General features: G+C 41.4%; 1 protein-coding gene across 4 annotated transcripts in view; it reads left to right on the forward strand.

Annotated features, from left to right (window-relative positions):
- AIG1 (androgen induced 1) overlaps positions 1-25,709 on the forward strand; it is a 256,859-nt gene extending 231,150 nt beyond the window's left edge. For 2 of the 4 annotated variants that reach the window (XM_040238595.1, XM_040238598.1), the window contains 2 exons: positions 18,856-19,019; positions 25,006-25,709. In XM_040238595.1, coding sequence (XP_040094529.1) covers positions 18,856-19,019; positions 25,006-25,043 — 202 coding nt within the window. In that variant the 3' untranslated portion in view covers positions 25,044-25,709. Of the gene's footprint in view, positions 1-18,855; positions 19,020-19,633; positions 19,961-25,005 lie in introns of those variants that run through there. The other 2 variants (XM_040238596.1, XM_040238597.1) reach the window with 1 other exon arrangement.
- The last annotated feature ends 1,395 nt before the right edge of the window (positions 25,710-27,104 follow it).

The raw sequence follows: 27,104 nt of genomic DNA on the forward strand, positions 1-27,104 counted from the left end.
TTGAGCTTCATCCAGCCCGGCATTTCTCATAATATATTCTGCATTATAAGTTAAATAAGCAGGGTGACAGTATACAGCCTTGATGTACTCCTTTCCCAATTTGGGACCAGTCTGTTTTTCCATATCCGGTTATAACTGTTGCTTCCTTACCTGCATACAGATTTCTCAGGAGGCAGGTAAGGTGGTCTGGTATTTCCATCTCTTTAAAAGTTTTCTTTAGCAGTTTGTTATGAACCACACAGTCAAAGGCTTTAACATAGTCAATGAAGCAGAAGTAGATGTTTTTCTAGAAATCCCTTGCTTTTCTATGATCCAGCGGATGTTGGCAATTTGATCTCTGGTTCCTCTGCATTTCCTGAATCCAGCTTATAAGTCTGGAAGTTCTTGGTTCACGTACTGTTGAAGCCTAGCTTGAAGGACTGAACATTATCTTGTTAGCATGTGAAATGAGTGCTATTGTGTGGTGGTTTGAACATTCTTTGGCATTGCCCTTCTTTGGGATTGGAGTGAAAACTGTCCTTTTCTAGTCCTATGGCCACTGCTGAGTTTTCCAAATTTGCTGAAAACAGCCATTCTAAACTGTGTCTTTATACATTAAGGTAGACCTAGTTCCTTAATAATTTTCAAAGTAAGAGAAGGAACTATCTTGGTTATTATGATCATATTTTACTTCTCCTCTATTCTGAAAGCATCAGGTTCGTGTTGATTTGGGATGAAGCTCCTTAGCTCTCACAGACAAGTATTTCCCTCCCACGTGTCAGGCACGGTGTTAAGTGTAGGAGGTGAGCAGTGTATAAATCTCAGCTCTGCCTTCAGGAGTTTATGGTTTGTTAGAGGATAGAGGAAAATTAAAAAGCAATTACCTGGGACTTCCCTGGTGGTCCAGTGGTTCAGACTTCGCCTTCCAATGCAGGGAGTTCAGGTTCACTCTCTGGTTAGGGAGTTAAAATCCCACACACCTCTCAGCCAGAAAACCAGAACATAAACAAAAGAAACAATATTGTAACAAATTCAATCAAGATTTCTAAGAAATAGTTCTCCTTAAAAAAAAAAATCTTAAAAAACAGCAGTTGCCTTACAGTTCACAAGGGCTCTAATACAAGAAATACAGGAGGCTCTCACAGTCCAGAGGAACATGCCTGCGTGGATGTGTGCTAAGTCATTTCAGTCATGTCTGACTCTTTGTGATCCTATGGACCGTAGCCCACCAGAGACCAGGCTCCTCTGTCCATGGGATTCTCCAGGCAAGAATACTGGAGTGGGTTGCCATTTCCTCCTCCAGGGGATCTTCCCAACCCAGGGATCAAAACCACATTTCTTGTGTCTCCTGCATTGGCAAGAGAGTTCTTTACCACTTGGACCACCTGGGAAGAGCCCACAGGAGCATACCCTATCCCAAACTTACAGGTTCATGGAAGGCTTCTGGCCCTTGAGAAGGGTGAGTAAAAATTAGCCACGAGAAGGTCCCAAGTAAGGGAGTCCCCTGAAGAGCAAGGAGACAGTCTAGAGGCAAGAAACAGCAAATCACAGTCAGGCCGTGACAGGTCAGTGCATCTGGAACCACTGACATTTTCCCAGCTCCAATTACTCTCCTTTCCCTATCAAAACTGCTTTTATTTTGCCTCTCCGCAACATTGTTTTCTCAGTTGGATTTTTGTTTGGTTGGTTGGTTGTCTGATCGATCGATTTGTCAGTTTCCTAAGATGTCAGGCTGTCTTTGGCTTCTCCTTCTCGGCCTCCTTGACAGCCCCATTCAGCTCCTCACTCCCTAACTCTCAAGCCCTCTGAACAAGCTTTCTTCAGCTGCCTCCTTGTCCACCTTCTGCTTCTTGGCCAGAGATTATTTTAAAATGCAAATCTGATCCTGCCAATCCTCCTGTTTAAAACTCTTCAGTAGTTTGTTTTTGTTTCCAATTTGGGGGGGATTTTTTTTTTTTCTTTTTTGGTAGCATTATTTTTCCTTCAGCCATGACGTATCCTTGGGCCATGATATTCTCACCTGAGAGTAGAAAAACAGGATGTCTAAGTCATCCTTAAAAGCTGAGAATTACGTACAAAAATCTTACGTAAATTAAAACAACGCATAAATTTGCAGGTACAAATACAAATCGTTTTGTGACTAGAGTGAGTAATTTAGCCCCGTGATATTCTGCTGGAAAAACATTGGATATGAAAGAAAATGGAGTCTGAAGGCTGGAATTAGCTCTGGTTCTTAGCTGTAATGGAAGACTGCAAGAAAGAAGTCACAGTTCATTCATAAATTCTTGCCAGCCTCTAGAGAAATCCAGAAATTGTCATTAAGGCTCTGTTTAGATCTGATCAGGCCCAGAGGGATGAACAGCTCAAGAAAAATTGTCAGTTGGCTGAAGAACCGTCAGATCAGGCCAACTCCCTTCCATAGACACAATACCCCTGACCTCCCTTGGTTGCAACAATATCTCCAACCAGATATACTAAAGTAAACTAAACATAGATACCTACTGAATTTCTACCCCCAATTTTTTATCTTAAACATTACTTCTTCCAAGAGGTCTTCCCTGATTCCCATATAGTTTAGGTCTGCTCTTGTTCTTCTTCCTGCTTCTTGCTTATTTGGAATACCTCCTTACATGTCTGGCTTTCTTTCCTAATGGGGATATCCTAAGGGTGGGAGCTAGTCCTCTTCTGTTAATTTCTGTATCCCCACCTCCTAGCAGGATGTTTGCACAAAGCATTTATCAAACTCAGAAATGAATGAATGAGGAAAGGCTATAAGCAAATGTTAAGGTTTGGTGACCACAGCTAAGTTAGCCCTTGGTTTCTGATTTCTCTGTGACATAAAATTGCCTAACTGCAAGGAGGAAGATGGGTGACATGGAAAGGGTTTTTTGTTTTTGGTTTTTTAAGAAAGAATAATATAATATGTGGGGCTTCCCTCGTGGCACAGCGGTAAAGAATCCACCTGCAGTGCAGGAAATTGGGTTCAATCCCTGGGTCAGGATGATTCCCCTAGAGAAGGAAATGGCAATGCATTCAAGTATTCTTGCTTGGGAAATCCCATGGACAGAGGAGCCTGGGGGAAGGGTGGAGTGGGCTACAGTCCATGGGGTCAAAAAAAGAGTAGGGCACAACTTAGCGACTAAGCAACAGCAAATATACCCCCTTATCCGTCACTTAGCACCAACAGTTATCAATATATTGCCAAACTTGTTTCATCTGTACCTCTACCTTGTTTTTTTTTTTAGAGAGAGATATAACTTGTATATCATAGCATTCACCCTTTTAAAGTGTACAATTCAGTGGTTTTAAAAATATGCACAAAGTTGTTCAAGCATTATCCTAATTCCAGAACATTTTTATCACCCCCAGAAGAATCCCTGCACCTTCAAGCAGTCACTCTTCCCCCAGCCCCTGGAAGGGGCTCATCCACTTTCCGTCTATATGCATTGCCTATTCTGGATATTTCATGTAAATAGAATCATACAGTGTGTGGCTTTTTATTCTGACTTCTTTCACTTATCATCATGATTTCAAGGTTCACCCATATTGTAGTATGAATTGATACTTCAGCCATTTCTACTGCCAAATAACATGTCATTGTCTGGATATACCACAGTTCATTTCTCCATGTATCACTTGAGGGACATCTTTGGATTGTTTCCACTTTTTGGGCTGAAGATGAAAGTTTAAAGGTATAATGTATACATAGTTAAAGGGAAAAGAGGTAACAGAGAAGCTGAAAGGTATCAAGCCACAGAGAGGGCCCCTTTGAGACCAAAAATAATTCTGCGTGGACATGTAATCTTATGGCCTACAAAAACCTTTGAACATGAGTTCTGCCTCTTCTCTGGAACTGCACACACCAGCTCTCCTAATCTTTTGTAGTTCCCTGAACCTCCCTCGGTCTCTCTCACCTCTGGCATTCACAGTATTCTCTCCCCGGGGACCATTTTCTTCCAGGCTTCACTCGCTCATCCATTCTATCTTTTAAAAATTTTTTTAATAAACAGATTACAATGTTATAAAATTCAGAAGATACAACACTGATACAAAACTATATCTTTGAGTCTCAGATCAGACATCACTTCCTCCAGGAAGCCATCCCTGATACTCTAGGTTGCTGGTGGTGCCACTTTCCAGCCCTTTCCAGCCACCCATCAAAGCACTCACTGTGCTGCTCTGCAGCCCCTTCCCTCCATCCCTGCCAAGCTGATGGGCAGTAACTACTAGGACATTCTCAGTGTGATTCCCCAGTGCCTGAGACAACACATGTGCCTAATCAGGGCTCAGTACATTTTGAAGGAATAAATGAATGAATGAGTGATGCATAGTGCAAAACCATGAACCCATGAGGGTCAAAGAGGCTGAGAATCTGAGCAGGATAGTAATGTGCCTGTCTTTCCAACACATTGGTGGTTGCAATTCCTCAGAGATAAATTTTCACTCTCTTAATAAGTGAGAACTAGGGTGATGAATATTTATTTCTGTTTCTGAACCAGCCTTCCATCAAAGCTGAAAACAAATTTTCTAGCAGTATTAGCCCATTGATTCTCCCATTTTCTTTCTGTCCACATTTGGTATTCCATTTTTGAATAAAGGTTTCTAGAATATAAATCAAAAGTGGCAAGAAGCTATTCTCTCTGGTGGAAACAGGTAAAAAGAATAGGAAACTAGCTGGGATTTCAAATGTAATCTAGCATTAGAGTACTATACTTTAATTGATAATGGAGCGAGTGAAAGTGCTTTTTTCAAAAGAAAGAAAACTGGGAATTCCCTGGCGATCTAGTGGTTAGGACTCAGTGCTTTCACTGCTGGGGGCCCAGGAAAGTCCCTGGTAGAGGACCTAAGATTGGGCAAGCTGTGCAGTGTGGCCAAATAAAAACTAGAAAAGAAAACTACTAGTGATATGCTCCCCCACAACTACCATCAATTCTGTTAACTCAAATTTTGTATTCCTTTGGTTAACTCAATTAAACTTTCACTATTATGCTCACACACGGTCACTTAGTCATGTCCAACTCTTTGTGACTCCTAGACTGTAGCCCACCAGGCTTCTTTGTCCATGGAATTCTCCAGTCAAGAATACTGAAGTGGGTTGCCATTTCCTACTCCAGGAGATCTTCCCAACCCAGGGATCAAACCTGTGTCTCTTGCGTCTTTGACATTGGCAGGTGGATTCTTTAGCACTGTGCCATCTGGGAAGCCCTTCACTATGTATACTCCCCCCAAGATATTAATTTTTTTTTAGTAATGGAAACTAAAAAATTTTACTAGCATATTGAGTTAATAGGGGTTCCCTGAATTTAGCCAAATAAACTCATCTTTGAAATATCTCCCCAAGGATTTCCCTGGTTGTCCAGTGGTTGGGAGTCCACCTGCCAGCATGGGTGATGCGGGTTTGATCCCTGTTCTGGGAGAATTCTACAGGCCTCGGGGTGGCTGGGCATGTGTGACAACTACTGAGCCCAAGCTCTAGGGCCTGCATGCTGTAGTTGCTAAAGCCCACTCACCTAAAACCTGTGCTCCACTACAAGAGAAGCCACAACAAGACTTCCATGCATCACAACTAGAGAGTAGCCCCAACTTGCTGCAACTAGAGAAAGCCTGCATGAAGCAAAAAAAGACCCAGTACAGCCAAAAATAATAAATATGAACTAGAAAGAAATCTTGAACTTAAAAAAATTATCTACCCATATAAATTATAGCTGCATTTAAAACACTGTATGCTCAGAGCCTTTGAATTAATTTCCTTTGAGGAAGGCACTTCGTAGAGGAAGCAATGTCTGACACATACAAATTAAGTGAGATTGATCTATTGAAATATAGCTGGCAACAATCCAGCTTCTTAGTTTGCTTTTAATAGTTTATTTCTGAGTGCATGCATCTTTAAACTATGTAGCTTGTTTTTACAAGAGACAAATAGTGGGAGATGGCCTTAAATTGACTCTTGCTTTGCAATCCAAAGTATATCTTAATGCAAGTTCCCCTGTGCTTTTCTAATAATGAGGTTGGACAAGAATAATGCTGCCTTGGATTGCAATGTTCAAGGCATTCATTAAAGTTAATAATCAGTGCTCTTGCATAGACGCTCCATGCCTAATGTTGATCAGCCCTTTATTGTGTGGCGTTTGCTTGTATTCAAGTAGCAAGGAGCTCACCACAAAGGCCATCAGGTGGGTTTCCATGGTAGCAGTCCTTCTTTTGTTATTCCCATTTGTAATATAGACAGTAACCAGAAACTCACTGTGTCACTGCTTAATGAAAAGAAATAGAATATTGATAATACTGGCAAAGCAGGAAGCTGGTCTTTGGGTGTGATACCCAAGGAGGACATGCCATCCACTCAGGGTTTCTTTTAAGGAGCTGTCCAAGAAGTGGGACTTTGTCCTATTAATGACCTTCAGTGGCCACATATCATTGCTCTAGAGACAAATAGAGCTTAAGTGATGACTAGGATAGTCATCACTGAATCTTACAAAAATCAAGTTCGTGATTGTGCCTAAAAAGAGTACAGTGTGAAACTAGGGAAGAAAAAAATCAACTTTTTTTTAAAGCAATTATCTTTTAATTCCCCCAAAATTTTCATTAAAAAGTATATTGCAGTGACATATATCTGTACTGATACCCTCACTATTAAGTTGAATCTTCCACCATGAAAATGTTGTGTTGGAAATTGGAATAAACATGAAAAAATTAACTTTTAACATATAAAGCGTAACACTGAGGGAAGAAAATTGCTTTCAGATTTTTGCTGCATTTGTGTAGGTATTCATCTTCATAGGGATTCAACACCTGGATTTTCGCATTGTCTCTGTTGTTGAAAAATAGCGGTTACTGGGAAGTGTCATTCCCATTGGTTGTGAATCAGTTATTGGAGCTCACATCAGCAAGGGAGCTCTGTGAGGCAGCCTGGCTTGTTCTAACAGAGACCCCCAGAGAAGTCAACTGGTCCTTAGTCATTCAAGCAGAATTTACTATGCCTTACCATTATTATTCAGTTCAGTTCAGTTCAGTCCCTCAGTCATGTCTGACTCTTTGCGACCCCATGAATTGCAGCATGCCAGGCCTCCCTGTCCATCACCAACTCCCGGAGCTCACCCAAACTCATGTCCATCGAGTCAGTGATGCCATCCAGCCATCTCATCCTCTGTCGTCCCCTTCTCCTCCTGCCCCCAATCCTCCCCAGCATCAGAGTCTTTTCCAATGAGTCAGCTCTTCACATGAGGTAGCCAAAGTATTGGAGTTTCAGCTTTAGCATCATTCCTTTGAAAGAAATCCCAGGGCTGATCTCCTTCAGAATGGACTGGTTGGATCTCCTTGCAGTCCAAAGGACTCTCAAGAGTCTTCTCCAACACCACAGTTCAAAAGCATCAATTCTTCGGCACTCAGCTTCTTCACAGTCCAACTCTCACATCCATACATGACCACTGGAAAAACCATAGCCTTGACTAGACGGACCTTTGTTGGCAAAGTAATGTCTCTGTTTTTCAAACTGCTATCTAGGTTGGTCATAACTTTTCTTCCAAGGAGTAAGCGTCTTTTAATTTCACGGCTGCAATCACCATCAGCAGTGATTTTGGAGCCCCCCAAAATAAAGTCTGACACTGTTTCTACTGTTTCCCCATCTATTTTTCTATTCAGTCCTCCTCAAACATCATTTCTGCCACTCACTCAGGAGAGAGTAAAAACTAACTTTTAATTCAATTTACTTTTCTCCTTCCCAGAGGCTAGGAGATCCAAAAATGTTTATGAATTGATAAGACTTCAGTGCTTCAATTTTATCTGCTTTAATCCATGAAGTCTCCACAGTACATTGTAAGACTTTCCCTTGTAGTTCTCGTCTTCATCATAAATGGCTCATGTAAATGTAACATACATGGAGGCATTAAAATTATGTTGTATATTAAATATATTTTAAAATACTTTAAAGAGAAAACTTCAGTGAGATAGATGGAGAGCAGGAATTACTAGGAAATAAGAGTGTGGCTGGTAAGACAGAAATGGAAAGGACCCAGGATCAAGATAGAAGAAGTTTAAACTCAATCAAGGACTGAAGATTTCCAGCTTGAAGTTGTTGGAAGGCATCCTTTGACCTTTAAAGTTGGATGGATGATAGAAGAGGTGTGGGCTTTCCCAATGGACAGACCAGAGTGAGTTCAAGGGAGAGAGTCAAAGTCAGCAGGGCTGGAAACTGGGGAACTCATTGAATACCAGAAGCAGCAGCAGCTGGGGCAGGCAGTTAAGGTCTTGTGATAGAAGAAATTTTGAGGTCAGTGTTCATTTATCTATAGTTTCTTTTTCAAATTTATTTATTTTTGACTGTGCTGGGTCTTCGTTGCTGCACATAGACTTTCTCTGGCTGCAAAGAGCAGGGGCTGCTCTCGAGTTGTGGTGCTCGGGCTTCTCAGGGCAGTGGCTTCCCTTGTGCAGCTCACTGTTTCTAGTTGCATGCACTCAGTGGAGGTGGCTCTGGGACTCTAGAGCGCAGGCTCAGTAGTTGCGGTGCACAGGTTTAGTTGCTCCGAGGCATGTGGCATCTTCCCAGACCAGAGATTGAACCCGTGTCCCCTGCATTGGCTGGTGAATTTTAACCACTGGACCACCAGGGAAGTCCTATCTGTGGTTTCTATTGCTTCATTTAGAGTTATTTTAGTTTACAAACTGTTGAAAGGAAAAACCATCAACCTAGAATTCTTTATCCAGCAAAATTATCCTTCATAAAGGATAGAATAGAACATAAAGGAAGAATAAAAATTTTCTCAGACCAAAAAATAAAAAACTAAGGGAATTCATTGTCTGCAAACCTGACATAGAAGAAACATAAGAAGATATTCTTCAGGGAAAAAGAAATGTCTGGAAGTGTTGCTGTTTATTAAAGAAAGTTGGCAGTTAGAGAGACTGGCAGTCCAAGGAGGTCATGGGATTAAAGAAGACGTAATCATGTCAGGGATAACCCGAACATTGTCTGTAATCCTAAAAACAAGAATCTAGTAAAGAGAGATGGATGAAATGTGCTAGAGAGACCCTAGAGATCACTTCTGCAAAACCTGGAAACCTATGCTTTTTGGTTGTGGGATTTAGGATGTTCTTCCTCCTCCTTTTCCAGAGGCAGCAGTTTAAATGCACAAGTTGCTCACTCCCACAGCCAATTCTGATGATTGCTTGGGCCACAACAATCCCTTGCTGACCGCACTCCCCACCTCCAGAAAAAAACACGTGTTCCCTACCGTGTTCAGAAACGTGTCAGCTTGGCACCTTGATGCTTTGAGAAGGTCCACATGATTAAACTTAAGCAAAACCACTCATGAATTTCATTAAGAGAAATTCACATTGAATTCTCTTCAGGGAAACATCAGCATAAGACCAGGTAGGCTATAGAGTGTGGGACCCAGAGGAAGCCAGTCATTTGAAACCAGTTTACACGTGTGCCAGGACCTGTGTGTGGGAGGAATATTCTGAAGTAGATTATTGGCCTGCCTTTGTGGATAAATTACTCTGATATTTGTCGTTTTAAATCAGGAAGAAAGCACACCCTCTCATTACCTCATTATAGGAATGCATTTTGGGAGGCATGCACAATTTGCCTCTTTCCCTGGAGATGGGTGGAGGGACTAAGTAACCTTGAAAACATCTTTGTGTATGAGAAGTACAGGAAAATATTATACATCTCTGCCTAAAGAGAAGCAGTGGAAAGCTTTCTTGTTTGTTTTGTTTGCTTGCTTTTTTGTCTAACCTAAGTTGACTGTTCTGAGAACTTTATGTTATCTGATGACTACATCGTTAAAGGAAGCAATACTGTCAATAGTATCCAAGGTGACCTAACTACCATGTGGATGAACTGGATGTTGATCTGCAGTATAGATGACACAGGGCTTCCCAGATGGTGCTAGTGGTGAAGAACCAGCCTGCCAGTGCAGGAGACACGAGATGCGGAATTAATCCCTCAGTCAGGAAGTTGCCCTGCAGGAGGATATGACAACTCACTCCAGTATTCTTGACTGGAGAATCCCACTGACAGAGGAGTCTGGCAGGCTATAGTCCATAGGGTGGCAAAGAGTTGGACACCACTGAAGCAACTTAGCACGCATGCATATTGATAATGCAACTGCATAGACAGGACCTGCTATATAATTTGTGGGGCCCAGAACAAAATAGAAACATGGAGCTCCTTGTTCAAAAATTATTATGAATTTCAAGATGGTGACAGCAGAGCCTTAAGCCCACTGTGAGGCCCTTCTGAGCACAGGACCCCATGTGACTGCACCCATGAAGCTTGCCCCATGTAGAGATTGTTGTTGTTTAGTCATTCAGTCATGTCTGCCTCTCTTGCAACCCCATGGACTATAGCCCATCAGGCTGCTTTATCCTTGGGATTCTCCAGGCAACAAGACTGGAGTGGGTTGCCATTCCCTTCTCCAGGGGATCTTCCCCACCCAGGGATTGAACCCCCAGCTTCTGCATTGGCAGACAGATTCCTTACCCTTGAGCTACCAGGGAAGCCCCATGTAGAGATACATCCTGTAAATTTAGGCTGGCTCTGATGAGAAACCTGAAAAGACTTTGATGAATCTTAAACTTTGATTTTACCTTAAAAGACTGTCTTAAGAATGCTCTTTTAAACCCACAGTAAATGAAGAACTGTCTAATTATATCTCTAGCATCTAAAATTCTCTCTGTTAACTGAGTTAGAGGATGTTTCCATGCTGCTGGAATGAGATGCCTCCATTTGGCATTTGCCTGTGAATTGATGCATGAATTCTCATACACATCACCAAGGAGAGCTTTTTGAGTCCCATTTTCAGAGCCCTGTTCTCACCTAAACAAATGTCCTTTGTCATTTTCTCTGGAACCTACAGCCTTTTCAGTGGGAAATTCGGCACCCATTCCACACTGATCTCCTCAAGGGCACACCTTTGCACCCTCATGACTGCTCACCCCACCTGGCACACAGTAGAGACTCAAGAAATCTTTGTTGGATAAATGAGTACACAAACTCCAAAACACTTCAGAAATCTAGATTCTCAGAAATGTAGCAGGAGCCAGTCTCCATGCAGTCAATACTCAGGACATATCCAAAGGGCCTTTAGAATGACCCTCACATGAGATAGTTAGGTCTAAAGAGAGGGCTAGGTCTAAAGTCAGCAGTTGAGCCAAAGGTCAAAACTACCCTTGAAAAGTCCTTCAGAAGCATCAGGTTGGAGGTATCACATGAGAGGCACAGAAAACCACTGGGCAAAAAGCTAATGCACATCCTTTGTCTCACCCCACCTTGGGGTGCATGCTCATTGCCTGCAGAGCAGTCGTAAATTCCAACAGGCCAGCTGCACGTGTGATGTGACTCTTTCTTAAGGGGTAAGTCAGAACCTTCTCTGAAGGAAGTGTTTATCACTTTATCCCTGCAGTGGCTTTTCTCTCCTTGGGAGAAGTTGTAAAATTCAATTTCTGACTTTTTTAAGAGACTCAGTCTTGTGTTACTGTTGTTGTTGTTCAATCTCTAAGTCGTGTCCAGCTCTTTGTGACCCCATGGATTGTAGCCCGCCAGGCTCCTCTGTCTATGGGATTTCCCAGGCAAGAATCCTGGAATGGGTTGCACTTCCATCTCCAGGGGATAAAGCTTCACCAAAACTGATTTATCTTACTTCTTGTAAAATGTCTGTGTCTCACATATTTTCTACACTGAACTTGAGTTGGTTTTATAGTCAACGGGGGAAAAAAAAGAAAAAAGATTTATGCAGAGATTTCAAAGTGGGGTTATTTTTTTTTTGGTTCTGAGCACATTACCAGCTGTTCCCATCCATTGCATTTTAGTCCTCAGAGCACTCAGGGAGTGCTGGCGTACAGGCTAGGAGCTAAACTGCTCAGGTGGGTTTCTGCTTCTTGACCCTCTCAGGGTTTTTCAGGCAAGAATACTGGAGTGGGTTGCCATTTCCTTCTCCAAAGAAGGCTGAGTGCTGAAGCATTGATGCTTTCGAACTGTGGGTTGGAAAAGACTCTTGGGAGTCCCTTGGACAGCAAGGAGAGATTGACCCAGTCAATCCTAAAGGAAATCAACCCTGAATATTCATTGGAAGAACTTGATGCTGAAGTTCCAATACTTTGGCCACCTGATGCAAAGAGAAAACCCATTAGAAAGATCCTGTTGCTGAGAAAGATTGAGGCCAGGAGGAGAAGGAGGTGACAGAGACTAAGATAGTTGGATGGCATCACCTATTCAATGGACATGAGTTTGAGCAAACTCCAGGAGATAGTGAAGGACAGGGAAGCCTGGCATGCTGTAGTCCATGGGGTCACAAAGAATTGGACACGACTTAGCAAGTGAACAATAACTACTGTAGAACCACTTGTCCATTGACTTCAAGAGCTACTACGCTTCTGTGTGTCTTCCATGTCTCTAGCTTACTTGTTTTGGGTATCCTTTTTAGCCACATCCTCCTCAAACTACCCCCTTAAATCCTGATCCTTTTCAGAACTCTTTTATGGACTTATTTCCATCATACTGTGTACTCTGCCTTAATCTGTTCTGATGGCCTCAACCACTATCTTTTTGCCAATGAACCCAATATCTGTATTGCCACATCAGTCCTTTCTCTGCAGTCCAAACCCCTGTAACTGCCTTCAGGATATCTCCGCTTGGATATCTTACAGATGCCTCAGACTCAGCATATCCAAACTGAACTCACTATCTTCTCAAACCAGCTCCCTGACAGCATTCCCTATCTCCGGGAATGGCAATACTCTCCACCCAGTTAATCAAGCCAGGAATTTATGATTAATTCTTAACTCACTTCAGTTCCCTCATTGCCTAAATCCAATCCATCATCAAGTTCCCTTAATTCTATTTCCTATATCAGTGCCTTTCAAACTAATCTTCCTGTAAATAAATGAAACGTCTTCTGCATCATGACCCAACCAGCATGCAGAAGCACACACTCAGCGTAGACACACACACACACACACGCACAAGTGGAACAGAAGTTTCACAAAGCAATTTCCATCGTCATTATATGCCCAGCTTTCTAATATTTTTTGTTATGTTTTCTTCTGTTGTTACTAGTGGGTTACTGGCAAGTGTTTAACAACCAGCTCTTCTGGAGGTGAGCAAAGGGGACCCTGATGTATAGCATTTGACAGTTTTCAGTATAAATACTCCCACCATGGTTGAATTCAGGCCACCAACTGACAAGCTTGCAAACATCCTAAAGTACTTGCTCTCCTGACCATATACAGCATGCAGTTGCTTATGACCTACCGTTTTTGATGGACACTGGTCTAAATAGCTCTTAAATCTACTAACTAATTTTCATTCCCAATGCTACCACTCCAGTTCTGGCTACCACCATTTCTGATACAATTGGTTTCCAGGTTAATCTGATCTGTTTCACATTTATTTAATACCCTTCAAAGACTTCCTGTTGTCCACACTCGGACAGAGTCTACAATTCTTACCTTGGCTTAAAAAACCACCCACAGTTTGGCAACTGCCTGCCCTTCGTGCCCCCTTCTTTGATTTCAATAAGAATGGTTTCTTCTTGAACATCTGTGAATTCTCTCTTGTCTTCATGACTTTGAACATACTCTTCCATTTGTCTAGAAAGTTCTTGTCTCCCATCTTTGTTCAGCGAACTCTTACTCATCCTTCCCATCACAGCTTCATTATTCAGTTATTCCTTCTCCAACCATGTGTCAGGCATTATGGTAAGTGCTGAGGAGGCAGTGATATGAAGCAATAGAAACAGTCCCTCACCTCACAGAACTCAGATGTGCTAGAGGGGAAGAAATGTTATGCAAATGAAGATATTCAGATTTAAGTACTAATAAAAGAAGAGCTTAAAAGAGATTCATGCTTCTATAAGAATGAATAAAATCTGACCTATTCTAGTAGATCAAGGAAAACCTTCCTGCATGATGGCTGGTTAGTTAGAATAGTTGAGATAAGATATAGAGGAGAAATATAACAATGAGTCTAAGGGGCAGATAACTAACACTGTAGACAGAAATAGAAGCATATGTAAATCCACATGGCATGAGGGAATGTGGTAAAACCAAGAAACCAAATGAAAGCCAGTGTAAGAGAAGCCGGTAGAAGCCAACTCAATGCAGGGCACTCTAGACTTCGTTAAAAACTGAAGTCTTAAAAAACACACACACTGGAAGGCCACTGATGTGTTTGAAGCAGGAATGCAATGTGTTCAGATTTACTATGGCAATTGTGAGGATAAATCGGAAGGAGACAAAAGTAGATGTGGAGACAAATTAAAACTATTACACCACTCCAGACAGAGATAAGCACAACACAAATTCATATGTTGCTCGTGGAGATATAATAGAGAGGTGTGTGAGATTACCTTGTCAAGGCAAGGTAATGGACTGACGGGAATGTCAGAGAAGGACCAGGTTTGCTGGGAAAGAAAGCATGACTTTGGCTGTAGCTAAATCGACTTCGAGGTAATTTTAAGATATGTAAAATGAGATGTTTTGAGGACTGTTTGATAAACTGTTCCAGAACAGAGGAGACACCTGTTCCAGGCTGCATAGATTTGTGGAGTATCTGTATAGGTAGTAGACATGCAGCATTGAACATGAAAAACTCATCAGCCAAGAAGACATAGTATGAGAGGAAGGTTTAAAAACCAATCCTTAAGGAAATTCAACATTGAATGGCTGGAGTAAAGGGTGAACTTAGAAAGGAAACCAAGAAGAGCAGTCAGAAACATAGAGAGCATAGAGGAGAAATTGAGGTCAAAGAGCCAGTATATTTTGGTGGAGTATCAAGAAAAGAAGCCAGACTGTTGATGAAAGAAGAGTGCAAAGCACAGAGCTGGAGTCAGTGAATATAACCTCAGTGGAGAAGATTGTCTTTGACAAGATGGAAAGATACAGAGCAGTATTGATGAAGCTGATGAAAACTTTTTGATTGTTTGAATGGAAAGCATTTGTGCATATTCATCAGCTATGAAAAAATTGGTTTGAAAGAAAGCTGAATACATAACAGAAAAAAAGTAACTGCAAGATTCACAAAGAAAGCAGAGAATGATCCCTGGGCACCCGTGACACTCCTCCACTTACCCTAATTCTAACTACACTTGTCATTTTTCCATGAGTATCTCTATTCCTCGATAGACTGTACTGCATGGGGACAAGAATCACCTTTGCCTCGTTTTGCTTCTGTATTCCTGGTGTTCAACACAGCTCCAATAGGAGGCATTCATCTTAATTGCACATTCAAGTGAATGAAATTGGAAGGACATTTAATAGTCAATCCCAGTCTTGTAATACTGCAGCATATGCATATATATGTATGCACAGGCACACACTCACTCACTCACACACACACACACACACACACACACACACACTATGGTCATCCGTTTGTTTAGACTAAAATTCAAATTGGCATCGTTACCTTAAGCAGAAGCTGTTTGGTCACTAAGACAGGAAAGCTTTAAAGTGAGATAGAAATGGAAAGTCAACCAAGAACTGAGAACTCTCCACCAACAGATGAGCAAGGTCAGGAGTCGTTTTTGTGCAGAAAAAAATGAGCCCTGATTATATCAAGGAAACAAACGGTGAAAGCCCACAACCTGTTAAGACAAGTGTCTGCATCATTCACACCAATTCAGGTGAAGCCCCGCATAACAGGACTTTTATATCTGAGATAGTATGATACCTACTAAGTCAAAACAAGTTTAAAAAAAAAGAAAACCTTCTCTTCCTTTGGAGACAGTTTTGAATATCTCATACAGGGAAGCAAGTCCATGCAGGAGAAAAGAAATCAGATGTACATTCCTTTCCTGGCTTTGCCATTTTTAAAGACAAGTTGTTTAATCCAGTCTCTGTTTCTTTGTTTGTAAAAAGGGGATGAGTCTACCTCATGGGATGGTTAAATAAAATAAAGTGGCTTCCATATCAGAGCACCATCTCAGAATAGCTCTCCACTTCCCTAACTGGAGAACTTTACATTTCATCATCACTTCTGACACGCCCTCATTTTACTCCAAAAACTCTTGATTTTTACATCAGTAGATGAGGACGACAGGCTTCCCTGGTGGCTCAGACAGTAAAGAATCTGCCTGCAATGCAGGAAACATGGTTTTGATCCCTGGTTTGCGAAGATACCCTGCAGAAGGGAATAGCAACCCACTCCAGTATGCTTGGCTAGAGAATTCCATGGACAGAGGAGATTGGCGGGCAGCAGTCCATGGGGGTACCATATATAATCACTCCCTATTCCACATCCCCCCTAGCCCCTGGTAACCTCTATCATACATTCCGTCTCTACAAATTTGCTTATTCTAGTATCTCGTATAAATGAAATCATACAACATGTGCCCTTCTGTGTCTGGCTTATTTCACTTAGCATTATGTTTTCAGGGTTCATCCATGTTGTAGCATGCATCAAAATTTTATCCCCCTCTGTAGCTGAGTAATATTCCATTGTGTGTGTATATACAACATTTTATTCACCCATTAATCTGCTGATGGACACGTGGGATGTTTCCACCTTTTGACTATTTTGAATAATCCTGCTGTGAACATTGATATACAAATATCTGTTTGTGTTCTGCTTCAGTTCTTTTAGATATATACCTCAGAGTGGAATTTCTGAGCCTATGAAACTTTAATACCACAGATAGACTATATCTGTTGATGTTCAGTGTGTGTCAGTTCAGTTCAGTTCAGTTCACTCGCTCAGTCATGTCCGACTCTTTGCGACCCCATGAATCGCAGCACGCCAGGCCTCCCTGTCCATCACCAACTCCTGGAGTTCACTCAGACTCATGTCCATTGAGTCCGTGATGCCATCCAGCCATCCCATCCTCAGTCGTCCCCTTCTCCTCCTGACCACAATCCCTCCCAGCATCAGAGTCTTTTCCAATGAGTCAACTCTTCACATGAGGTGGCCAAAGTACTGGAGTTTCAGCTTTAGCATCATTCCTTCCAAAGAAATCCCAGGGCTGATCTCCTTCAGAATGGACTGGTTGGATCTCCTTGCAGTCCAAGGGACTCTCAAGAGTCTTCTCCAACACCACAGTTCAAAAGCATCAATTCTTCAGCCCTCAGCTTTCTTCACAGTCCAACTCTCACATCCATACGTGACCACTGGAAAAACCATGGCCTTGACTAGACGGACCTTTGTTGGCAAAGTAACGCCTCTGCTTTTCAATATGCTATCTAGGTTGGTCATCATTTTTCTTCCAAGGAGTAAGCATCTTTTAATTTCATGGCTGCAGTCACCATCTGCAGTGATTTTGGAGCCCCAAAAAATAAAGTCAGCCACTGTTTCCACTGTTTCCCTGTCTATTTCCCATGAAGTGATGGGACCAGATGCCATGATCTTCGTTTTCTGAATATATATATATATATGTATGTATGTATCTCTACTTTATGCATTGAAGGAATAATATTTCTTTGCTACTTCCCTAGAACCAATTTTTACTTCCTTGGGTGGGAGTAATATCACCCTCATTGAAACTGCAAGCTCTAAGATAAAGGCAGGTTTGTTGTCTCAGATGAGGTTTATAGATAGGCAATATACACATAGATCAGCTGCTCAAAGAGGAGTGAAGCCATTGATGATGTGGAAAATGACCCCCAAACACATAAATGTTTAAAGTAATTTTTATTACCCATTCAGTAAAGTAGTTTGTATCCTATTTAGTCTTCAGAATTAACAACAGTTGATAAAGTAATGAACCCAAGACTATTTTAGAATATAGCTCTCAGCAGTTGTATCAGGACTAAACCAATGAAGCAGATATTCTTACTAAACTTTTAAAAACAATGGAGATTAATGATATATTCCCAGTGAGCCTAAAATATCTCCAGAACACAAATAGAATAATTACAAGCAAGGATTTTGTAAAGCAGGATGAAAAAAAAAGATAAACGAAAAGTGGTCTGTGGGAGGCCAGATGTCAGTGAGGCTACTGGATGGTTCTGTCAGCACATGGGATACTTACTGGTACCTAGTTGGACGGCAGCATGGCAAGGTTCCTGGAACATTCTCACCTAGGTGTTATAATAGTGTGGTTGCCTAATGCTGTATTGTTTCGTTACATAAAGAAGAGATTAGGACGATTATATAACTGTGTTTAGAAAAGTAACAGTTTCAAATACTTGACTAGACCCTTCAGGTGTCAAGAGAAGCAAGGAGAGAATGGGAAAGTGCAAGACTGGAGGAAACTAAGGAGACACGACCGCTAAAAACAGCATGGGATCCCGGATCAATAAAGGACACTGGTGGGAAAACTGGAGAGTGTCAAGTGACGTCTACAGTTTAATTACTTCATTTTAGCAACTGTACCGTAGTTACCTGTTGTTTAGTCACTGTCGTGTCTGACTCTTCTGCAACCCCATGGACTGTAGCTCACCCAGGCTCCTCTGTCCATGGGATTTCCCAGACAAGAATACTGGAGTTGGTTGCCATTTCCTTCTCCAGGGGATCTCACTGTCCCAGAGTCTCCTGCATTGGCAGGTGGATTCTTTACTATGAGCCACCAGGGAAGCCTATGGTTAGATAAGATGCTAAGATGCAGGGAAGCTAAGGGGAGGGCATACTGCAACTCTTGGTACCATATTTACAACTCTTCCCGTGAGTGTAAAATTCTTGGGTTGGCCAAAACGTTCATTCAGTTTTTTCCATTACATCTTATAGAAAAATCGGAGTGAACTTTTTGGCCAACCCAGTATTTTAGAATAAAAATTAAAAGAAAACAAACAACAACAGCAAAGTTTCTGGTAGCTGCTGAGCGTCAGGTGCAACTGACATTGCTGACCGCGGTTTGGAGCTGGGGGTCTGTATTTGTCACAGTGGCAGCTCTGAAATCTGACGTCAGAGTAACTTCTATCTCTGTCTCCTTTCCGATCCCACCGCAGGGTGTGCTGGGTGCATCATGTAACCGGGATGTGGGTGTACCCTTTCCTGGAACACATTGGCCCAGGAGCCAGAATCCTCTTCTTCGGGTCTACAACCATCTTAATGAACTTCTTGTACCTGCTGGGAGAAGTTCTGAACAGCTATATCTGGGATACACAGAGAAGTAAGTATTGTTCAGGGGGGCATAAAACAAAAGAACTGCCGCAGAGACAGATGGAAAATTCCACTGTAGCACAGGATCCCTTATGAAGAGTTTCATTTTTATAACTTCAATATTAATTTAAGAGCTGCTGGCAGTTACCTGAAAGGTTTATTACTCACTGTGTCATTTTCGCTAGTAAAACATCCAGATCTAAAAGAAAAGAAGCACGCCTATAAAATTTTATAGGGAGAAATGTAGTGTTTGCCGAAAAAAAAAAATTAGGAAATTCATTCTGATTAACAAAGTACTGCCTTAGCTAAAAGGACTCGTCCCCCACCCCGATGAAATAGATAAATTATTAAATGTAACCAAACAGTCTCGTTAGAAATCACCCAGATCTCCACTTTTTGCGTCATCGTCTGCGTGGGTGCAGTAGCTGCCGAGATGTCTTGCCACTGTTCTGCTAAAACTCGGCAGCACAGGAATGCCTCCGGCAAGAATGATTCACCAGTGACTGTCATATTCAAGACTTGAAGGTGGCAAAGAAGAATGGGCAGTAAAGGGTAATACTTCATGGCTGCAAAAACCTTCTTAACCTATGATTTGATTTCTCTTTTGTTTTCTGTTTATGGCAGAACCTCCATCTTGGCAAGACACGTAACCTTACCCCAGCTGTGCAAAACTGGTCCTAAGTCTATGTCAGATAACATAAAAATGAGAAGGTGGAAAAAGTGACAGCATAGTATGTAGTGATTTGAGTCCTGCATGAAAATACATCCAAAGGGAAGATGGTTTGAAGATCTTAGAGAGCTCTGGGCAGCTCCTCCGATACAGCCATAACATTGTAGATGTCACCTGTAAATGATCCCTGTTCCACAAACATTGGGCATCCTGCTTTGCGCCAAGTACTATGCCAGGAGGTTGATCTAATTAGACAAATAAAACCCAGTCATTGCATGTTATTGAATTGGACTTCTTTCGTGTGTGGATCTTCTAAGATTGCATGTGTCAAGGTGTTGGCCAGTGTTAAATGGCCCAGAGGAATTTGAGGGTTTCCTTTCTCGGTAGCTGGCTTGATTTTAGGCACTGTTCTCTTAGGAAAAGTGCCAAATATTTGTATTCAGTTCTTACAGCTTGGTGGACCAGAAATTAATCTTTTAATAATTTTCTTCTCTGTTCAATGGAATTGTAATCTTTCTCTATTAGATAACTTATAAAAGTATTTAGTTAACTTACAAATATATTTTGAGAACAAAATAGAAACTTTTCTCAGCTTCTTGAGAGAAAGGCCATATTTAAATTTAAGCTAACGTGTCCAGTCTGTGTTATTCAGCAAGTACTTGTGACTCCAGCTCCTTTGTTAGCTCCATTCCCATCTTCATTTGCTCGTTGTTTTACTACATCTAAAAGAAGATGGTCTGAAAACCAGGAGAGAAAAAAGCCAGGCTAGGTCAATAGAATATTGCACTTTAGCAGCTTTGAGTTAGACATGAAAAATGAAGAGTGAAGCTAAGGTTTTGGGGTGTTTTTTTTGTTTTTTAATGATCTGTCCAGTTTAATTTGTGCCGTTCTCTTAAGCGATACAAGTTAAGGTCAACTAACATTTTGTAACTCATTTCAGATGTAGAGATTAATTTTATCTACATGGAACCATCCGGTTAATTCCCCCAAAGGCAGATGTTTTGTGTCAAGTGGGCATCTTTTTTGTTTATGCAAGCAATTGCAAACTGATGGCCTGCTCCAAATTTTACCTGCCAAAAAGTCTTGTTAGGCCTAAACAGAATTTTTGTTTTTGAAGCAGTATTTAAAAGTTGGGAGATTTCACATAAAGTCCAGATTTCTCAGTTAATCAAGTATTTTAAAATCTGGCAACTCCAAGCCCACTGTTCTCTGCTGGCAGCAATGGATTAGAATTGGGTATCAGTTGCCCCCTTTCCAGTGGCTCTTAAGTTTTCCTTAGTTCTCACCTGGTCATTTTGCTCCTTCACAGTAGCTGCCTGGTTCTGTAGGTAGTTGAATTTGAAATTACTGATTAAAAGCAGTCATGCGTGTGTGTGTCTGTGTGTGTGTTAGAAGGAATTGAGTACAATCAAGTACAGTGTTACAATCCTGATTGTATTTACTCCACCGAGACAAAATGCCCCAAGGAGCAAGAATGCCAAATTTGAACCCCCTTCCTTGGATCCGTCGTTAGGGATTTTTAATGGCTCAGCTTCTTCCACTAGGTTATGTTGGCTTCAACTTCAAAATAAAAATTGCATTATTAGAGTCTTAGAATTAAAATTAGATTAGAAATCATCTAAACCGATCTTATTTTTAACTAAGAGGCAGCTGAGCCCAGAAATAAGTGACCCATCACAATAGATGGTAGCAGAGTCAACACCATTCAATCCAAGTACTATGTCTAGAGAACCATCAGAATGTCACCACTGGAAACCCAGACACAGGAGAGCTCAGAAACTTCACCCGGAATCATGGATCTAGCTTACAGAATAACACAATAGATCAAAACTAATATGAACTATGAACAAAAATCCCTTAAAACAGGCTAAATTAACAATGAAACATTTTGTTCTTTTCAAAAGAAAATATTAATAACTCAAAGTGGCTTTGTGGATGTTGTATTGGTTTGCTAGGGCAGCTGCAACAAAGGACCACTGACAGGTCAGCTTAAACAGTAGAAATGTAATATCCCACAGTTCTGGAGGCCAGAAGTCCAGAATCAAGGTATTGGCAGGGTTGGTTGCTTCTGAGGCCTGTGAGGGAGGGATCTGTCCCAGGCCCCTCTCCTTGACTTGCAGATGGCTGTCTTCATGTTCACATGGCATTTTCCTCTAGGGCTATCTCCAAATTTCCCCTTTTTATAGAGACATTGGCCATATTTGATTAGGGCCATCCTAACAACTGCATTTTATGTTAGAAAAAATTTTATCCACAAGTAGAATCACATTCTGAGGTACGAGAGTTTAAGTTTGGGGAGACATAATTCAGCCCATAACATTCTACTTTCTGCCCCCCAAAATTATGTCTTTCATTCATGCAAAATACATTCCTAATAGCCTCCAAAGTATTTCCAGCATCAACTCTTAAAAGTCCAAAGTCTCATCTTAATTATCATCTACATCAGGTGTGGGTAAGACCTGGGTTATGGTTCATCGTGAAGCAAAATTGCTACCCAGCTGTGAACCTGTGAAACCAGACAGAAATGTATCTACTTTCAAAACACAGTGGTGGAACAGGCACAGAATATGTATCCCCTTTCCAAAAAGGAGATCGTAAGGAAAAAGGGGGTCGCAGTTCTCAACCAGGTTTGAAAGTAGCAGGACATTCCATTCAAGTTTAAGGCCTGAGAATACTCTTTGGCTGAAGGCTGTATCCTCAGGAATCATCAGAAGGGGGAGTGTGGCCCTACCCTCTCAGGCAGCCCTCTTGGGCTAAGGAGGAGTGAACCCCTGAACCACCTTCGGTGTCATTCATCCTTCATTTCATCTTGTCTCTGTCCAGGCTCACTGTGTTTCTGCTGACACAAAATTCTCCCATGTGATTTCATGAGGGTCCAAATCATCAGACAGGAGGGTCCCCCACAGGTCTTTCCTGGCTTCTGCTGAAGTGGTATATTGGATCCATGACTCACATGCCTCATCTCTTTAGCAGATGGTTGTCCAGACACAAGCTTGGCCTTCTCTCCCATTCTGAGGTCCTGGGCTTTAGGACTTCTACATAGGAATCTGAGGGGGGATACAGTATAGCCTGAAACAGCTGAAATATTCTGTGCTTAAGCTAAAACTTTCTTTTAATTTCAATGCATCTGACTGGAGTGACCAGTCTTATTAAAGTCAAATTTTTATGACCAGACATGAAAATGTCCGAAAGTGAAAGTTTGGGGTGAAGGAGGAGAAAGCAGGCCAAGAGGAGAAAGGAGAGGAGGTCAGAGCAAGGCCCATGGGACAGAAACCTCCACCTTGTCTGCCTCGCTCCCCACCAGTTTTCCATCCTACTCACGTCCCCCACAGGCCCACACGGACCTCCAGGGTCGGTCCCGCTGCCCTCAGGGCCCCTCTCCCAGCCTGGGGGAACCACATATGACACTCTGTCGAGGTCAGTCAGCTCTTCCGCTCCACTTCTGACAGAACATCCTGCCTCAGCTTCGTGACAGGTTTCTTTCTGCTGGTTGTGTGGAAATTATACCTCTGCTTCTTCCAAATATTATTTACAGCTGTCTAATTTTTTCCCTCCACCTCAAAGCTGCCAAACTAAAGTAGGTGGGGAGCCATTTTCCCCGTCTGGGTCAATGAACAGCCCCTGTTCTCCACCCCCGCTTTTGAAGATTCCACTGTTGCTGCCAACTCAACCCATCTGCAGGGGAACACTTAGGAGGAAAGAGCCTTTGAAAAGAAAAGCAAGCAGTTATTAGCTTCTCCACAGGAGAAGGAGCATGGGACAGAGTCGGGACCCAAATCATGTGCGCTCTTTGAACAGAATCTGTGTTGTGTTTTCCTGCCTTCGCCTTGGTTACCCAACAACAACCAAGCCATCTCCTGCCTTCTCCCCCTCAGCCCAGCTCCTCCTCCCTTCACACATCCTTGCTCTTCAGCTTGAAGTTTTCCTTAATATGATTTCTGAGAAGTACTTTGGAAAAAGTGTTACAGATCTCTGCCAGTTCCTTAGTCATGAAAACCAAACCTTAGAGACTGTCTCGGGACACCTGTTCTGAGCCTGTTACCCGCATCCCGCCACCACCACCCTGGCCACAGGAGCAGGTGGTGCTAGCAGCTGGGGGCTGGAAGAAGGGGTGGGGGTGTCTCTCCTATCGCAGGCCCCACTGAGATCACCCTCCAGGCTTCCCTCTACTGCTTTTCCACTAGTTGGCCCTTCTCTGTAGTCATTGTTCACTAATTTATCTCATAAAGATTACTTGAGCTCCTACCAAGAGACAGACACGGTATTAGGTGCTCGGGACATAATCAGAAACAAAATAGTGGGCTCTGCCCTCAGAGAACTTGCAACTTTTAAAAGAATACCAGGAACTTGCCTGGTGGTTCAGCGGGTAAGACTCCATGCTCCCAATCCAGGGGGCCCGAGTTCTATCCCTGGTCAGGGAACTGGATTCCACAGGCCATAACTAAAATATCCTATGTGCCACCACTAAGACCCAGTGCAGCCAAATTAATTTTTTTAAAGAATACCAACAAAACCTGCAGTAGATGGGGTCCTTTTGTTCCACTAAAAAGGCTCTGAGAATTTGATGTTAGGAGAAAAGTGTTTAAGTAGAAGCAAAAGAAAAAAGTGGGGGAGCATTTGCCAGATTTAACTTTAATTTATGAGAATGACCTAAACATGTTCATCTCCAGGAAAATGAAATATCACTAACTATTCATTACAGACAACTGGCAAGGTCTCACCAGTCCGGTACGTATGAGTCTTTCAGGAAGAAAAACATAGTTCTACCAGGCTTGGGTTGAATAAAGGGAGAACTCGAGTTTAAGTACACGTGGGTCTGGAAATAAATAGTTCTTGTGGCTAATAAGCTCTCTATGAGAGCTTATAAAAATAAAACAAAACAAAACAAAAAAAATGATTTGACTTTTGAAAATCCGGAGTCCTTGCCTTGGGAAGAGTCATGAGTAAAATAAAAATAAATGAGGTCTCTTTGAAACTCATCAGCGCCACACCTCCTGTTGTTACTAGAAGCTGGTTACAAGGCAGTCCAATTGGGATTTCTGTGCAAACTCAACAAGTCAAGAACTAACTTGTGTTCCTCACTCCCAGAGGCCATAAGAGCTGGGTGTGTTACAGAGGTGTTATGTCCCAATTTGGGGGGAAGGAAGGAGAGGGAGGTCACTGAGGAAATTTCTGGAGAAAGTTGTGAACGACTTTCCTTCTTAGCTAGGAGAAAAGGGATGGATATGAAGGGTGGGTGGGGAGAAGTGTGGTGAGATGAGAGTTCTTTTAAACCTGCTCCTGCTGAATCTGATGTCCACATAACGGGCTTTGCCCATATTTCTAGGTATGGAAGAAGAGAAAGAGAAACCTAAATTGGAATGAGATCTAAGTCTAAACAGAAGAGCAGAATGGAACTACGACTGAAGACTCATTACCCGCTGGGCATCACAGATGGAGGAGAGGAGGCTTCAAAGAAAATGGTGGAACCAGCCTCTGCCTCCCTGCCCCAGAGGGAGGGAACACCTTTTATGGAGAAATATGCGTAAGAATAGAATATGGATATTTCCAAAATAACTTCCCCTCAATTGTGTTTTAAAGAATTCTTTCCAAAATCATTATCGATAATAGCATCTTTTTTTTCTTTTTTACTCTTCTAGTTTTTACAACTGAAATTGGTCATTGGATTTTAATTTCTGCAATTGTAATTCCATTTAATCAAGGAAGAAAAGAATCCTGTTGTGTTTCTTGTTGAAAAATATGTGCATATCAAAGGGGCTAATGTGAAGCAAAACATTTGTGTATTTATATTTTTCCTGTACTGAGTAACATAAGCATAAGCCTGGAGGAATGGGACGGATGTTCCCTTTTGCAATAATGTTATGATTGCCTTAAACAGGCAATATTAATAATAATTGCATTGATTTAGTCAAAACCCTGAGTGTATTTGGATCTCATGATTTAATCTTGTGAACATTTCCTAGATGCAAGCTATAACTTTAATAAACAACAAGTAACCCCTAGCCCAATGTCTACATGGTACATCTCAAAGCCCTAGCAACACTGGTGTTTCTTTTCTTATTTCATTTCAATTATTAATACTTCATGAAAAACAGGTTTACTGAGCCTCTGCTATGCTTAGTCATTAGTCATGTCTGACCCTTTGTGACCCTTTGGACTCTAACCCACCAGGCTCCTCTGTCCATGGGGTTTTCCAGGCAAGAATACTGGAGTGGCTTGCCATTTCCTTCTTCAAGGCATCTTCCCAACCCAGGAACAAACCTGCATCTCCTGTGTCTCCTGCATTGCAAGAGACTTGGATTCTTTATCCACTGAGCCATCGGGAAAGCTCAAGTTCCTATAATTTTTGTTCGTTTGTTTTAAAAATGTGGATCTTTCCAATAAACCCAAAAAAGAAAAAAGCTGACTCATGAAAAAGAAAGCTAACTTAAGAAATCTTTGACCATAATGATTTTTAAATAATACGCCAAATAGGTAGCAGAAAACACATTAAATCTTAGAGGAATATAAGCAAGGAATGAATAAAAATAAAAGCAAAAATTAAGCAAGAAACAAAGTGGAATTGATAAATATATTGATTAATAAATGCAGTGTCTCATCTATACAAATAGGGTTAAAATATGCAAATTACTGATATGTTAACTGAAAAGAAACACAAAATACTTGGCAAAACAAACACAGATGTGAACAAATTTTTAATTATAAAAATATGTTTTAAAGTTCTATGGCAACAAAATCTTGGAACCCATGAAATGTGCAATTTTCAAGAAAATGGATTCAATAAGAATTAGAAAGCTGTGATGAACTGAAATTCATGAAGGATATCTTTTTAATGTTCAGTTAACTATCTCTAAAAAAGGAATTGGGTCTAGAGTATTTTATGAGCAAGTTCTTTAAAACTTTGAAGTAACAATTCTCATGTTTATTAAATTGTTCCAAGATTACAAAATGATGAAACACTTCCCAAATTATTTTTCAAAATTAATAAAACCCTCAAAGCCAACATAGCAAAAGGGAATTTTTTTTTCCTTTCTTTAACAAAAATATAAGCAACATAAACCCAACACTTATAGGAATCATTTTTCAAGACTTAGGTTTATTCTAAAAATTCAAGGATGGGTTAATACTATGATTTTTGTTAAAAAAAAAAAAAAAACCATTGTCTCAATAGTACACACACAAAAAAAACTCATATGATTCTCTCCATAGTTGCTCTGAGGCAGTTGAAAAATTTTAGCATTTCTGATAATACCATTAGTAATATAAAAATATTCTATATTATGAGAAGCAATGCTGCTGCTAAGTCACTTCAGTTGTGTCCAACTCTGTGCAACCCCATAGACGGCAGTCCACCAGGCTCCCCCGTCCCTGGGATTCTCTAGGCAAGAACACTGGAGTGGGTTGCCATTTCCTTCTCCAATGCAT

This window comes from Oryx dammah, unplaced genomic scaffold, assembly GCF_014754425.2.
Source record: "Oryx dammah isolate SB20612 unplaced genomic scaffold, SCBI_Odam_1.1 HiC_scaffold_4, whole genome shotgun sequence".
NCBI lineage: Eukaryota > Metazoa > Chordata > Mammalia > Artiodactyla > Bovidae > Oryx > Oryx dammah.